Raw genomic sequence first — 15,997 nt, 5'->3', positions numbered from 1 at the left:
CCTATAGGTTGTTTTACTAACGCAATTTTCAGATTCATGCTGTATAAACGTTAGAAAGAGGCCTACAGGCCTACATACATAAGCTTAAAAAGTATGCTTTCAGCATTATTTCAACTATTATTCAAACATCTGTCAGCATGTTCTGTGGGCTAACTTTTATGCATCATCAATCGCTGAAATTGTTTTTAGGCAACATTTTCTCGATCTGTATAGATGCTACTCTGCTGCTAATCGTTTAACAGTAGCCGTCAACAGAAATATCGCTTCTAAATGGCTTGTTTTCTTACACTATCTGCTAGCATGACAGCGCTTTGTCAGTTGCTATAAGAGCAGGTGAATACCTTTGTAGTTGCATTACAGAAATAAATAGCTAATACACAGCTCCGGTAACAAAATCAAATGTAAACATTGCGGTTTTGGCGTTCCATACTGATAAGCTATTAAAAGAAGCAATATAAGGTTTACTTAAACGTTGTGTAATCTTCAAAGATACGGAAGTTGCCTTAAAACCTTCGTTAGTTCATTTATAGCGCCATTACGCTATATTGTTAGTGCTATAACAACAGCGAAAACATTTTCACTGTGAATGCTACTCACCGTAATATAGGAAGTTGCTAACAAGCAACTTAATTACATACATGAGCTCTTAACCGATAAGCTTTGTTGCTAATTCAGACAGCGCTGTTTTATGACTATATGAAAGCTGCATAAACGATAAAAAATGAAATATATTCGGCACAAACTGACTAGCTGATAGATATTTGGGTAATAGTCGAGTTGAAGTTTAAGGGATTATTTGCGAAGGCTTTTCTTTTATTCAGCATTGGCTGCTTTTATTCAAATATAATACAGCCAAAGGCTAGAAGTTGAAGCTTTTAGCACCAAAATTGTTAGTTGGGAAGTCAACGGTAACGTTAACGAGAATAGTCGCTCTCTGGACATCTTCTTCATGAGTGGTCGTGCCACGGCACCTTCCATCAGTTTTGCTCCTGCACCCTCAGTTAAGGATGTTCCACATCACAGCCCTCTAGTGATTGCCGTAAATAAATAAATAAAAAAAATATGGATTGGGAACACATTCTCGACATTCTGGACATCAATTTTGGACATCAATTTTGCAGCAGAAACTTTTTCTCACATCATGGTGTCATCGACAGGCATGTCTCAAAAAAGTCCGTTCGATCTGACTCTCGGATGCCGTGGATGACGAATGCTCTCCGGTCGCTGAAAAGGTGTAAGTAAGCCACTCGAATTCCACTATGTCAATTCATAGGAGCCAGAACCCCAGAATAAGCCTTTCCCCAGAAAAGGAATAATTTTCTCTGTTATGTCTGGTAATTTAAAAATACCAAATACTATAATTTCTATAAATAAAAATACTTTTTCCGAAGCACGCATTTGCCAGGAATAAAGTAAAAGAGCATATCTGCCGTAATATGAAAGTGACGAATACACAATTTTCCAAAAAAAATGTGCTAACGAGTAGTACTCATTGAGTTTTTTAACAGAAAATGAAAAACTTGTTTGTTGTAATTTGGCGCATACGTCACTTTTTTTTGGTTCTTCTCTTTATTGGCATTACATCCCCCCCTACGACATTGCCGCCTCGCAGCTTAGAGTTGGTTTAGCACTTCCACAGTTATTAACAGCGAGATTTCCTAGTCAAGTTACCATTTTTGCATTCGTATATCATAAGGCTAACACGATAATATTTCTATGCCTGGGGACTCCAGAAAATTTCCAATCCAAAAATTTTCTAGACCTAGACGGGAATCGACCCAGCAACCTTAAGCATGGTCTTGTTTTGTAGCAGCGCATCTTACCGCATGGCTAAGGAAGGTCCCTATTAAGCATGTATGTTAGAATTAAGTATTAATTGGTGCACTATTTTGTGAACCATTCACACACCAGCCGGTTTGCCTTCTCCAATGAAACCCCACCCAACTATAAAAGCTGGCAAACGAGGTGAGGAGGATAGTTTTTGGATTGGAGAAGGCAAAGGAACGGTCCTGTTGCAAGTGTTTATTCCGAACGTTAAGCAATAAACGGTGAAAACAATCCAAGCGTTTAAAGTGTGCGATCCGAAAGAATTCCCAAATCGCGTTGGATAAGAAATCCAACATGTATATGCCTGGAATAAGGCTTAATAGCATATGGTCCCTTTTTTTAAACATTAAAATTAAAACAAAACGCATATGCTGCCTTCTTTTAATGTATGCATTTTTTTCGGAATAAAGCAAAAGAGCATATAGGGGAACGGTTCGCCACTTCATCTCATAGCTCCTATTTCCATCCCATCAAAAACAAAGCAATGGAATGGAATTTGGTTTGTTTATTATTTTTGTGATTTTTTCAGCAGTGAGCACGCATGTTGACAAAAAGAAGCGACAAATTTGGTGCCGTATTTCTTTGTTTAGCGATGAGATGGATATATGTACAGTGAGATGGAGATCGGAACAGTTCCCCTAGTCTTTTCTTAAATACAAATTTGTGCAGAGTAGGGCAAAGTAGTCCCATTTAATTTGTTTTAAGGCTCAAGACTCCATCACAATGTTTTGAAAATTAATGACTGTATCGCTTGTTTGTAATAATGATGCAATTGGTACGGAAAAGTGCCGCAGCGATACATAAATTTTGTTTACAACTGGGATGGGTGGAAATGGGGTGTTAGAAATATGCCAGCTGATGCATAATGTTGCCAGACTTGACGAAATGTTTATTTTATATCATAACACATGTTCACGGTGTATCAAATATAGGGGTATTTATCAGTTTAAAAGTTTTTATACACCATTTGGAATGTAACAGAAGCTTGCATAACATGTTTAAATATTTATTTCTGGTTTATTTGTTCAATCCGACAAACAGAAATGATTTTTTCCAATAAATAAATCTGGCAACGGTGAAAAGATGATGATTGATGAGATGAGATTTTCTTGTGTATGCACACCTACGTTTTATTGTTCGGATTGAATGAAGTTGCATCGCGTTGATTTTTTACCAACCATTTCACTTATTGCGCTAGTGAATTTGAGTCTTCCGCATTTTATTGCATTCACAATACGGTCTTCAAATTCGTCTCTCATTTCGATTTTTATACAGTTTTCAACAGTTTTTGGACGTGAAGTGAATTAATTGGTAGTCAAGGTTGAAGAAAAATGTGAAACTCAGTTAGTGAATATGTTTTAGGAGTGATAAAATCAAAGAAACAGTGGGAAAAGATCGACTGAAAAATCAAGTGCCTGTGTATGTGTTTGCTCCGAACGATCGGAGTTAGTATGTGTTCGATAAAAACATTCTGGTGAAATGATTTCTGAGGAATCTATTTACAATCTTTCTTACGCTGCCAAAGGAGACACAGCGATGACTAAGATCTCATCCATGCTTTTGGAACTACGTAAACAACGCTTCCGTTTCGTATCCGTAGGGACGTAAGCAGAGCACTGAACGTCGCTGATATTGGCCCGTATGAATAAAAAGTAGTAAAATCTACAATATGTAGTTACTACTTTGTAGTAAGGTCCACATGTAGTAAAGTTGCTTTGGTATGAATAATAAACTTTTTCGAACATAGTAGTAAATACTAATTTCGAAAATAAAAAAGTAGTATTTACTACAAAATACATCTGTCAAAATTTGATTTGTTTATGTTTTGTTGTTGTAGTTGTTCCCTATATGTACCATATTTATTGAAAGTTCGAATTCAAATTAAGTAAAAAAGCCTAGCATGATGGAAATTGTGATTCTGTGGCCAAGAATCTTGATATTTTTCATCGCATTGCTTGAGTTCGAAAATTGAATCCAACGGTCAGTTTTTCGGCAATTTTCCGACACGCTGACGCTTGCTCTGGTATATGTATTACATTTACGCGTTTTTTTTTAACGTAATTAATTTTTACGCAATTATTTTAAATTTGGGATCTTTGTGGGTTTTCACGCGTATTTTTTGAAGTTATATTACGCGGTTTTTTATTATAGTTAGGGTAATTAAACAACGCAAATAATCGATTATAGTTGAAGTCATTTCGACTGTGGTTTTTGGAATCTGCTGTTTTGTGTTACATCAATATATAGATCGCATTTGCCGTTCGCCACTTCTCGTGATTCGATTCAGTTAACAAATGTTTCGTCGAACATTTTACGTCCACTTCCAAAAATTGACACACTTAAGTCGGTTTTTACGTGGGGGACATTTTAAACAACCGCGTAAAAAAAACTTCAAGAAAATCCGTATAAAAACCCGCGTATGTCCCAAAATTTCCAAAATAATTCGTCGCATAAAAACGACCTGCGTAAAAAAACTAGTAAAAACCGACTCCATCGTATAAACTTTGATAAATAGCACTAATCGTATCGTTAATTTAATTTGCGGTGGTTATTTCAATTCGTAAACACCTTTTACCATGTAGGCAAATTTAAATCCAGGCGATGGAATAACTTTGTAGCAAGCTATTTACTGCAAGTATTTACTGCTTTTATTCATACCAACTGTCAAACAAGTTCCACAAAAGTAGTATGTTCGAAAATTGTAGTAAAGTAAACGTGCTTTTATTCATACCATTTTGCTACAAAAGTAGTAAATACTACATAATTTGTAGTAAAGTGTGGATTTCTACTTTTTATTCATACGGCGAAGGATCGATTGTCCAGACATTCTGCGACAAATTAACATCAACGTGCGACATCATACAATGCCAAATAGCACAATGTTGAGACTTCCAACGCAACGCTCTGACGGGCTACAAAGATTTTTTAATAAGGTGGCATCAGTATTTGACTACCACTTGATTAGAGAGTAGTTTTGCAAATGATTTTCGTCGTAGTAACTGACGCGCATCTGCAAGATAAGTGTCTTTTAGTCCCTTGACAGCAATTTGAATTTTCGTTGATACTGTTTTATTAATTAGTTATTATTGTCGTGTCTATACTAGTTTTGGAATCATTATTAGGATTATAAACAATCTGTTGATGTACACCATAAATACAGCTTGGTGTACAAGAAAGGCAAAAAGAATGAACCATTTTGAATAAATCCAGCACCATTTTATATTAGCTATTAATCCTTGTTCGTCTTGCCTCAATTGTCCAATATAGTAATTATGAGAAGCACAAAATCGTTTGTTTTAAAACCAGTTTATAGGATATTTAAACTTTAATAATCAGGGTTTGATAATCAGAGCATTTTACTGTTTTACTTTCTCTATTTTCCCCAATTGGTAATTTTTGATGTACTGGAACATTTTTCGGAGATTTGTAGTGGACTGAACTGCCTGTCCCATATTCGACCAATTTCCTATCAATTTGGGGAGGTCTTAAAATTTATTGGTAGTGAGAAGCTCTTATCTGTTCTGATGTCGACAATGCAGTAAAAAAGTCGATCCATCTACAAGTTTCTATACAAACATCCCAACAAAAAACAACCTGTCAAAAAGCTTTTATCACTTACCTTTTTATCGATAAAAGTGGTCCACTGCTTGCTCGTACAGTACATTTGGAAGTTTTGGAAGAAAATCGGCCCCGACGACGTTGAAGGCAGATCCGGCGCATTCGTTGTCAGTCCTATGACCATCCGCGACTTTTCCAGCAAAGCTTTTAACACCGGTATCAAGAACGAATATTGCTCGGAATTACCAACTTCTATTGCACTGCTGATGGCCAGATTCAAACTATAGAGCAAATAACCGATTTCCGTGGGATCTTGATTCACTCGATTTTGCAACAAAGCATGAAGCTTGGCGGTTGCCATTGCCACAATATCCGAATTCGGATTGTGAGAACACTTCAACAACAAGCCTAAACACACATGCGACATCTCGGACCAATCGTCCGTACTGCTCTGTTGAAACACCATGAGGATGTCCAACAAGGATAACACACCATCTAATAATTTTGTTGAACACTTTTTCAAATCATCTTCATTGGGATCCAGCACTACCAGGTCGTAAGCCAATCTAAGCAATTGAGCTGCATTCTGCTGATGTGTAACAACCAGCTGAGCATTCTCTCCTAAGTCGATCAAAGCCGCTTGTACTCCCATTTCCAGAATGCGCAACCGCAAACTCAAGTGAGAGCAATACAACTCGTTATTTAATGCAATCAAATTGATACACGCTATCACTTGTCCACGCTCTTTCCACGAATCATTTGAATTTTCTACCCCACGCCACAAAATAGTGAACAATATGTTCGACACTAGATACACTAAATTTTCTTCATCATCTACTTCCGAACACTTCAACGTAGGATCTTCCATCCCCCCGATAACACCACCATCCAAATCATCAGCACTCCGGGTTGACTGTGTGTCGTCTCTCACGGACGACACTGCCAATGATTCGTCAAACGAAGCATTCTCGTCACTGCTACTCGACAAGGAAGACGAAATCTTCTTTCTTCCGGAAGCTTCCTCGAAACTCAATGTGAGAGATTCAAGCGTATCCTGAATGTCGGAAGTTTTTTGCCGGATAACCGAATAAACCGATGTTATCGACGATGTAATATTGTCAACCACTGCCTCCTGCACACTATCGGCAAGTTCTTTGATTTCGTTTTCTAACACCGTAGCAGCTTCCGTCATAAACGAGTTTGACTGCTTAGTGGTTTCCTGAGCTTTCAGTTCCATTGTTTCGTCATCGAACACGATCAGATCATTCTGGCCTGTTCCGTTTGAAGACTCACTTTCCTGTTTTACAATCTCCTCAATATCGGTCAAAATGAGTCCTTTTTCCTTTTCCGTCTCCGAAAGGGACCGATTTTCCACCGGTTTCTTAATCAGCAACCGTGCAATTGATTCTTGCCACCCCACTTGTTTGGCTATCATTTGAGGTGCCTTTGACTTGGTAAAGGTACTCGTCATAAGTCGTCGCGCAATTTCCAGTTTTAGCGATAAACTGGCCAAGTTTGCGTGATAAATTAAGCACAACGCTCCGGCGTAGCCCATTTCAGAATCCAGACATAGGTTCATATCTAACAAACCGAGTATAACATCCGGTTCCAGAACGAAGGGAATCATGAACGAGAACAACCCCGGATACAAGCTGTTACACTCGATTGAACTCTCATAGAGACGCAACGCCGCTTTGTGTTTGCTGGAGATTCGTTTGGTGTTCAGCATACCACCGATAAACTTCAGCAATCGGCTGTGGACCTCAGTGCCAAAGTTCCGATCCGTGAACAGTGAGTATAGCGCCTCCGCCATGTGCGGTTCATACATGAGCAGGAAGATTTGGTCTTTGACATGTTTTCCTTCTATCAACAGGGTTAGCATTTCGATGATCTCCACAACGACGGGTTCTGACTTTACCGTGGTTAAGAATGTCAGTAAGGCGGATATCTGTAAAGAAATCACAAATAAGAATTATAATGGGATGGTGGTAAACCATTGCGCGGAAAACTGTTTAGCAATTATATCGGTCATTAATTAAATAAAGTACGGATATTATGAGGGTATGGGCAGAAAATTCTAAAAAATACTAAATATAATAAATAGAAGAAAAATAAGGGAAATCAAATAGGATACAAAATTTGATGTATGAAGAGGAAAAAAACCGGCAATGGCTTCCAACAAAATGGTGTTTAGAATGCATTAAGTATATTACCTCTTTGATGTTGACCTCCTTCTGTAGATAGTAACGAAGAATCCTAAGAAACGATTCACGAACCATTTTGGCATCCTGCGCCGGAAGACTGCAATTCCCAGCAAAGTACTCCTGAATCACATCCAACAGAAATTGAGTTCCAAAATGTTTCCGGAAATATTTTCTATCATCTTTAATTATTGCACTGATGTACTGGATGTGGCCAATCACAATCTGGAATGGGGCCCTCGACCATATTCGAAAATTGAACACCAAATCTTTGTAGAGTATATGCAGAAGCTCCATGTTGGCTGACGGAATCTCGTTTTGAATGGACTCGATCAATAGTTGAACTGCCATCAAGACGTTCACGTCAAACCACGCCTCGTTGCATGTCTGCAGCAATTGGCTTATTAGAGGAATTCCTTCGTTCTTCAACATGCATTCCTTATTCAAATCATTCCCATGGATAAAGTTCCGAATCAAGCAAATGAAGCATGCAATGGGATTCTGAATGATTTTGTTCTCCGTCAAAGAATTTGGCTGTAGCATCTCCCAATCACCAAAGTGATCCTCCCTCGTTGGTGATGCCACCGGAGTCAGTGGAAGTAGCTCATCCGATGTTGGGATGTCGCACGCTGGGATCTTACAAACATTATCCAAAATTGGTAACAACGTCATCATACCTCCCACTCCGTTGAGTGCATTCTGCATTGACAGTATACTGGATACATTTGCAACCACGTGGCCGTTGTACTGATTTCCTGGCGCGAGATCTAAACACAGTCCGTCGTAGCAAGCACTCGGCGAAAAGCAAAACACAAACTTAGAGGCCATGTCAAACGATTCGATCATATCGGTAGCGAGCACATTGGCAATGCTGGGGCCAGCTTCAAAAAGGCTTTTCAGGCTTATGCTCGTATCGGCCAGTAGAACACTGCCAATCTGCCCCTTCAAGCAAATGGCTTCTCCAAACACCAGATCTTGCATTCCGATTGGGTAGGATTTGACGCTAGGATCCAATGATGAAGGCGACTGCCGGGCGGGAAGGGTGAAATAATTGGGAACCTGTGAAACAATTCCCGGGAAAAACGAGCGCTCCATTAGGCTCGGGAAGAGGCCGCCTCTAGGTTTTTCGTCTTTTTCCACTGGGGGAGGGGTACTTTCCGGCGATGATGTCATCCGAGCCGCGTTTGAGGTGTGGGACGTGTGCGACACCTTTCGAACGTTGTTGTATGGGGCACCAATGGCACAATAATAGAATACCTGAAAAAAAAATATTTAGATAATATTTAACGTGTTATAATCTTTAGGGCCCATTTTCAAATTAAATAACGCTTTAGGAGGTGGAAGGCGGTAAGTCAAACAAATTTCAGAAACCTTCCAATTCAATTTCAATTCCAATGGTTTTATTATGTCCTTAATTCAACGGTACTATTACAATATTTACTTTTGCAGTTCAAAGATTTTGAATACGTTTTAACCGAGAGAAGTTCAATTTCTTAAGAGGCATTAGTACCATACAACAGGATTTCACTAGCTACAATTAGCTTTTTTAGGAAAAATACTGCAAAAAAAACCCTAGATCTCAGCTATCCATCTTTTAGGCGATATAGATAATATGTTTGTCAAACTTAAGCTTCTTGTCAAACACCAGTCTCAGATACTTGAATTCGTCGTCCAGCAAAATTGGTGAGCCATTGATTGTGATCGATTTGCGGGGGAAGTATCAAGCGACGCGCCTCTTGGCGAAAAATATGAACTGGGTTTTCCCAGCATTTAGCTTAAAGCGCCACTTCCGTTGGAATTCCTCGAGATTGTTCATTGCCGCTTGAAGGTGGGTGACAACGATTTGTGGATCGCCAGGAATACAACTTAGGGCTGCTCAAACTTATCGGTCGGGTTGCTGATGGTTATTAGCCTTCGGGATTGCTATTACATTGGATTGCTTCCTTCCGGTTGAAAGTAACCTAAGACTAGGCACGTGTTCAAGATTTTGGTCAAAACAATCAGTGGTGTTTCTGGTTCCGTCCTGCCCGGGAGATTCCCAATTTTTCAACGTGCGGATGATCGACTTCACCACTTTCGGTTTTAAAAGAGCAGCATTTGGAACGAGAGGGCTTGCTGTACGAAGTTGATCAGCTGCATTTTACACGGCGGCCGAAGCTCCAGGATCACCCGGTTGACGTTTAGACGTTGAGGGATTGTATACACCCGATTCTTTTTTTACACGGGGGATGCGTCCCGTGTAAAAAAGTTTTCAGTTCAAAATTCGAAAATACGTGTAAAAAAAGTTTTATGATTTCTCGACGAATCATGCAAAATGGAGCAACTTTGCAAAAAAATTGTATGGGATTTGTTTTACACGGCCGTGTAAAAAAATCCATGTAAAAACAGAATCGGGTGTACTCGATTAAGTTGAAACCCGGAATACGGGACTAGCGAAGTTGGTTTTTTCTCGCAATCCGTACGTTAAACCTAACTTCGCTAGCGGCACGCTAGTCTAATTAGGGCCTAATTAGACTAGCGCATTACTACCGAAGTTGAGTTTAACGTACGGATTGCGAGAAAAATCCTTCTTCGATAGTCCCCCATTTCGGTTTTCAACTTGACTAGCGATATTTCACCGTGTTCCGGAGGTTGCGGGTTAACTTCCAAAATATGTTGCTGCCGTTGTCTAGGTGTTCTTCAGCATCGACCAAAAGTTCTTGTATCGATGTTCTGGGCTTATCGCTGTGATGGCATTGTTTAGATGGTTGACTACCGAACCAATCAGCGGGTTCCGACTCCGAATGAACTGTCTTCGACGCACGTTTCTCAGCCGAATCAGCAGCTTCAACTCATCGGGGATGTCCTTCTTCTTTCGAAAGATTCTATGCGTAGAAACAGCAGCCTGCTCAACTGCCCTGACGACCTCAGTGATTTTGTCGATTGCATCGTCGATTTTCTGTGGACGATCCATGTCGTTGATCCAGCTTGCAGTGAGATAAAGTTTCCTGATCAATTTTCCGAGCAATGATACTCCAGTTCACATGGTCGAAGCAGCTGATGAGCTTTTCAGTCGGTGTTACTGGAATGTCAGCATCGATGGTGAAAATTACAGGCAGATGGTCTGACGACAGTTCGACGTGCGATTTCGGTTTTGACATCTGTACTAAGTTGTTTGTACCTACTTCGCACGTAAGAATATCCGCAAACACACCTGGTAACATCCGAGTGGAGACACTGGCTCACAGATAGACCACGTGCTTGTCGTCGGACGACATTTCTCGGATGTTATAGATGTAAGGTCCTTCAGAGGTCCGAACATCGACTAGGATCACTAACTTGTAGTTGCAAAAATTCGGGCGCGACTTTCCAGCGTTACGAATTCACGAAACAACAGAACGATGCGTTTCAATATCCAACGCTTGTCAGTTGAAGGAGTTGCTGAGCAGTACCACCAGAAGATGGACGAGCGGATAGGAGATGCCACCGGATCTGGCGACGTCAATAGATTGTGGGAAAATATCCACGAAGCTGTGACTACAACACCGCAGGAAGTGTTAGGCTCTGCACAGCGACGCCAACGGAATGATTGGTTTGATGAGAAGTGCCAGCGAGTGACAGACGAGAAAAATGTGGCTAGGAGTCGAATGCTAGTGGCACGTGCCCGTTCCAACAGTGTAGCAAGGGCAGAAAAGAAACGAATCCACAGCAGAAAAAAAGGCAATACGAAGAGAATGTGATAGCTGAAGCGCAGGAGAACATCGATAGAAACGATATGCGGAGGTTTTACGCATCTCTCAATGGCGCAATGACCGAGAGGGGAGTTTGCTGACAGCCAAGACTACGGTGGCAGCCAGGTGAAAGGAGCACTTCGAAGATTTGTTGAACTGTGGAAATAAAGGTGCAGGATGGACATATTCGGCGACGGTCAAGCTGTGGAACCACCAACGCCGGACGAGGTTAAGAAGGCTCTAAACGAGCTGAAAACAGTAAAGCTGCTGGGAAGGACGAGATCCCGGTCGAGCTTCTCAAACACGGAAGTGAGCAGCTGCATCAATCAATCCACCACATTATCCAGAAAATATGGGAGGATGAAGAACTGCCTGCCGGCTGGTTGTATGGACTCATATGCCCAATCTATAATAAAGGGCTCGGCGTACAAAATCCTGTCGCGTATCCTGTTTAAAAGACTGAGACCGCTTCAGGAGTTCTTCGTCGACGAATACCAGGCAGGTTTTCGTGAGGGCCGATCAACGACGGATCGGATGTTTAGTGGGTGGCGATTTGTTTTCGATTTTTGTTGTTTTAATTTCAAAGCCTACTTTCCATCTCAATGGCCTAAAAGCTTACTGTCAAGTATATGAACAGGATAAGATAAAATGTTTGTTAATAATTACTTCAAATCCCCTTTAATTTATTGATATCTCTTAAGATGGACGGATTTTGATGCTGTACGGATTTCGGTCCCCCACGGTAGTGGAGGCTTTTGTCCCACTAAAGAGGGAGATGGCGAGGATAGGCTTAACCATTAACTCTACCAAGACAAAGTACATGGTGGCAGGTAGAGATAGGGGAAGACCTAGTGGTGTTGGTGCAAAGGTAGTGCTTGATGGGGATTTGTTTGAAGTTGTTGAAGAATTTGTTTATCTTGGAACGCTTGTGACATGTGACAATGACGTTTCCCGTGAAGTGAAAAGACGTATTGCTGCTGCGAATAAGGCCTTTTACGGATTACGTAACCAGCTTAGTTCCCGCAACATGCAGACGGAAACGAAATTTGCTCTATACAAAACTCTGATTCTACCAGTGGCCCTTTATGGACATGAAGCATGGACATTCAAAGTGGCGGATCGGAAAGCTTTTGGGGTTTTCGAGCGAAAAGTGCTGCGTACAATACTTGGAGGGAAACTAGAAAATAGTGTGTGGTGTAGACGCATGAATCATGAGCTGTATCAAGTATACAAAGAAGAAAATATTGTGAAACGTATAAAATATGGCAGACTTCAGTGGGCTGGTCACTTGGTGCGAATGACGGATGAAAGAATAGCGAAAACAATATTCAACAGACAACAGAGGGTCGGCGACTTCGTGGGAGGCCACGAACACGCTGGCTGCACGCGGTGGAATCGGACCTGGGGACCCTGAACGTTCGGGGAAACTAGAGGAACATCGCCCAAGACCGACGTTTATGTAGCTCTACAATACGCCCGGCATAGGTGTATCGACGCTGTAGCCAACCTACCTGGATAGGATAACTGCATTCCTCAATCCACAAAACTGTTTCAAGTAGTTTTCGTCGAGCGGACGTGTCTAGTTCACAACCCCTGAATTTTTTGTATGAAAGGTTTAACTTTTTTGTATGGATCGTAACGCTCGGCCTGACCCCCTCCCTCCCACTATAGCGTTACGTAATTTGTGAATGGTCCCCAAGGTAGACGTGTTGCCTAGTGTCATTTTCCTTCCTTTTCCCTTTTTTCTTCCTTCTACCTTATTTATTTTCTATTTTCCTTCATTCTTGTTCATTCTTCTTTCTTCCTTCTTCATTTTTGCATCTTTCTCGTGTGTGTGTGTGTGTTTTTTTTTTCTTGCTAAGCAATGGAGGGGGAATCTGCTCAACAGACATCCTGGGTTGTCCAGGAAGTGCGGGGTTAGGGACCACCTCCAACAGCAAACGAGGGAGGCAGGACTACATCCCCGACCCGCTAAACCGTTTCCATTGCCGCCATAGTCCCTTCGGTACAACCAGAAAGTAATGCTTCAAAGGGGGGCTAGTGCACAACGCACCCTCGAGGTTAGCTGCGTGTCCTTGCAGCATCGAACATCGTGACTCGCTTTTTTAGAAGAACACCATGGCATCGTGCCAGCGCATTGCCGGCTTTCCAGGTGGCCTTACCACGCCCTATGTCCTCGGAAGGTGGGAAGCCTGCTTCCCTCTGCACGACTGGTATCAAGAATGATGATGCCGCGTGCACCCCAAATTGACCTCTATTCGCCAACACACAAAGGGACTTGCCGACGCGGTGCCTACGCCTGCGCCAGCCTTGACGAGGACCCCTTTCAATCCTCGGGCTCGGAACCCGCCCGGTTGACCGATGCCGCGAAAGCGAAGATACCATGTTGTTCTTCGCGCGGCCACTTGTTCGACAAAAGGATCGAGTTCGACCACAGGGCACCGGTATGACCCATGAAGCCGACTCCGAACAGTTGGACCACCTCTTATTTGCGACTGAACTAGCCATCCTTGAGTCCACGCGCCACCTTCTGCGTAGCTCCGAGACTATTTGGACGATAGCCGATAAAACGGCGTTCCAGCGAACTTCATTTTTACATATTCTCTTAACTAGGTTGTCCGGGATAGAGTCCAGACCACATGTGGCAAGCATGTGGTCACGCATTGCGCGAAAACGTGGGCACACAAACAACACGTGTTCCGCCGTTTCCTCTAAACCTGCGCACACCGTCCATCGTGATGACTATTATTCGACGTACATCGGCGCCGAGTTCACCGAGCTTGACTTCACTCCTCATCGCCTTCAAGACGTCCGAGTACTTAGCCTCGTCCGTCCTGATGACTAGGGCATCGCCCCTGGAGCGATTGGCGCCTACCCTACTTCTTGCTACCCTCATTCGCCTGGGCCTTCTTTTCGGCCCTTGACGTCTTCGGTTTCCTCTTGGTCTTGAACAGGGTCCAGAAGGCGTCATCCCCCTCTATTTCCCTGGTCTGGGGCGGCTGAGAGGTCTCAGCCTGCCGTAACCCCTTACCACCGTCTTTCATGGGTGGACGGACCATTCCTGATCCTTCCTACCCAGGTTTTGGAGGTACCTGGCCGGGGTTCAGCTTCCCAGCCCCACTACCCTTGTTCGGGGTAGTAACCCTCCGCGTTTTGGAGCGGCCCCCAGGGAGCTCATTCCCTGGAGACTGTCTCCCCCGTTTTTGTGTCTGCTCCGTTGGAGCAGTCACCCCCGACGTGCCCGCGAGTACTTGAGCCTCAGTCTGGGTAGACTTTGGTACCACCGTCTTCGCTGGCACGCCCTCGGTCGATTCGACCTTGCCCGAGTCCGCGAATCCTTGGGCCTCAGTCTGGGTGGACCTCGACTCCACGGATTTCACGGGTTTACACTTGGCCGTCCCGACTGCCCTCTCCAGCTTGGCGTCCAACATCGACTTTCGAAGTTTCAGCAAGCTCCTCTTGAGGTCCTTACTGATATTATGCTTCGATGACGCAAAGTCGATGATGGCGTCCAGCTGTTTCGTCGCCACCTCGAAGGCCGAAAGCCCATCGCGTTTGCGGTTCATCGCCCCCACAAGCCATGGGCCGACCATAACCTCTACCGGCGTAGCCGGGGAGAAGGTTAAGTGACCCACGCTGGCGCTGCGCACCGAGCTGCCGACTATTGCCTCTGGCCTCCTAGGCGGAGACCTGAACAACCCACCTCTTGCGAAGGGGTTGTCGCATACACTACTACCACTTATTGAAGAATTGACTTGGTTTTCCATTTTGTCCCACGAGTTGCTCGGGAAAAGAGGTCCACCACGCCAGATCCCAGCATGACGCGGTAAGAGACAATTGCTTTGGAGGGTGCCCAGATACCCCACAGGCTCCGTTAAAGGCCTAGCTCATTATTTCACCCCCTTGGCCATGCATCCCCTCGGCACGGGTCGCTTAACGCCTTGGGATTAGGGGTTAGGGACGATGGTCTCTTTGGTCGCCCCCCTCACTCTAGCTGATGTCTGAAGGACAACAGTGCCCAGGCTGCACTACCAGCTAAGTACAAAACCCTTAGCTGGCGGTCGATTGTCATCGGAAGACCCGAAGCGTGAGATTGGAACTTGTGAACTTGTGAGTTGTGTAGGTCGCTCCTTCCCAGATGTCAACTCACCGTTTCGCAGCGTGTGTGTGTGTCTGTGCGTGTGTACAAAAAAATGCGAGACACACTTTTTTGTGCTTAGCCTTATCCGATTTGGTTGAAAATTGGCTCGATCGGCCATTGCGTTCCGGAGATATTGGAAAAACATTTTTTTCCCATTTTTCCCAAAGATTTTTCGAAAACTGTTGCAATGCATTCAAATGAACACAAATAAATGTGAAATGATGGAAATAACTAAATCTATCCCCCTATAGTGCAGTTTTGACCTCTCTTATATGCTTTTCTTGTTACTCTTATTTATTTTCTTGTTTTATAATACACGAGAAGGCACCATCAGCGCTAGGTGGATTATTCTGGGTTTTTGACCCTTCCTTCGGAAGTGTCTATAATTTCACTTTGTATGCGTTACGCAGATGTGTTACATATTAATCTATCAAGAAATCTCGTGAATTATTAAATAAAATGTATGGTATTTGAAACAAATTCACTTTGATATTGAAAATATAATTATAACAAATGATATGATATGGAATTATGCCTATTTTTCTTATTTGTTTCAAAGA

At 42.7% G+C, this 15,997-nt stretch overlaps 1 protein-coding gene across 2 annotated transcripts in view; it reads right to left on the bottom strand.

The window, feature by feature from the left end:
• Positions 1-15,997, bottom strand: part of LOC134225368 (neurobeachin-like protein 1) — a 215,212-nt gene that overhangs the window by 192,812 nt on the left and 6,403 nt on the right. For both annotated transcript variants that reach the window (XM_062705381.1, XM_062705382.1), the window contains 2 exons: positions 7,599-8,843; positions 5,447-7,333 (listed from right to left, as the gene is read on the bottom strand). In XM_062705381.1, the coding sequence (XP_062561365.1) occupies positions 5,447-7,333; positions 7,599-8,843 (3,132 nt within the window). The remainder of the gene's footprint in view (positions 1-5,446; positions 7,334-7,598; positions 8,844-15,997) is intronic.

The sequence above is a fragment of the Armigeres subalbatus genome, chromosome 3 (genome assembly GCF_024139115.2).
Source record: "Armigeres subalbatus isolate Guangzhou_Male chromosome 3, GZ_Asu_2, whole genome shotgun sequence".
NCBI lineage: Eukaryota > Metazoa > Arthropoda > Insecta > Diptera > Culicidae > Armigeres > Armigeres subalbatus.
Note: the sequence above shows the minus strand (reverse complement) of the source record. Positions and strands in the feature narration are given on the sequence as shown.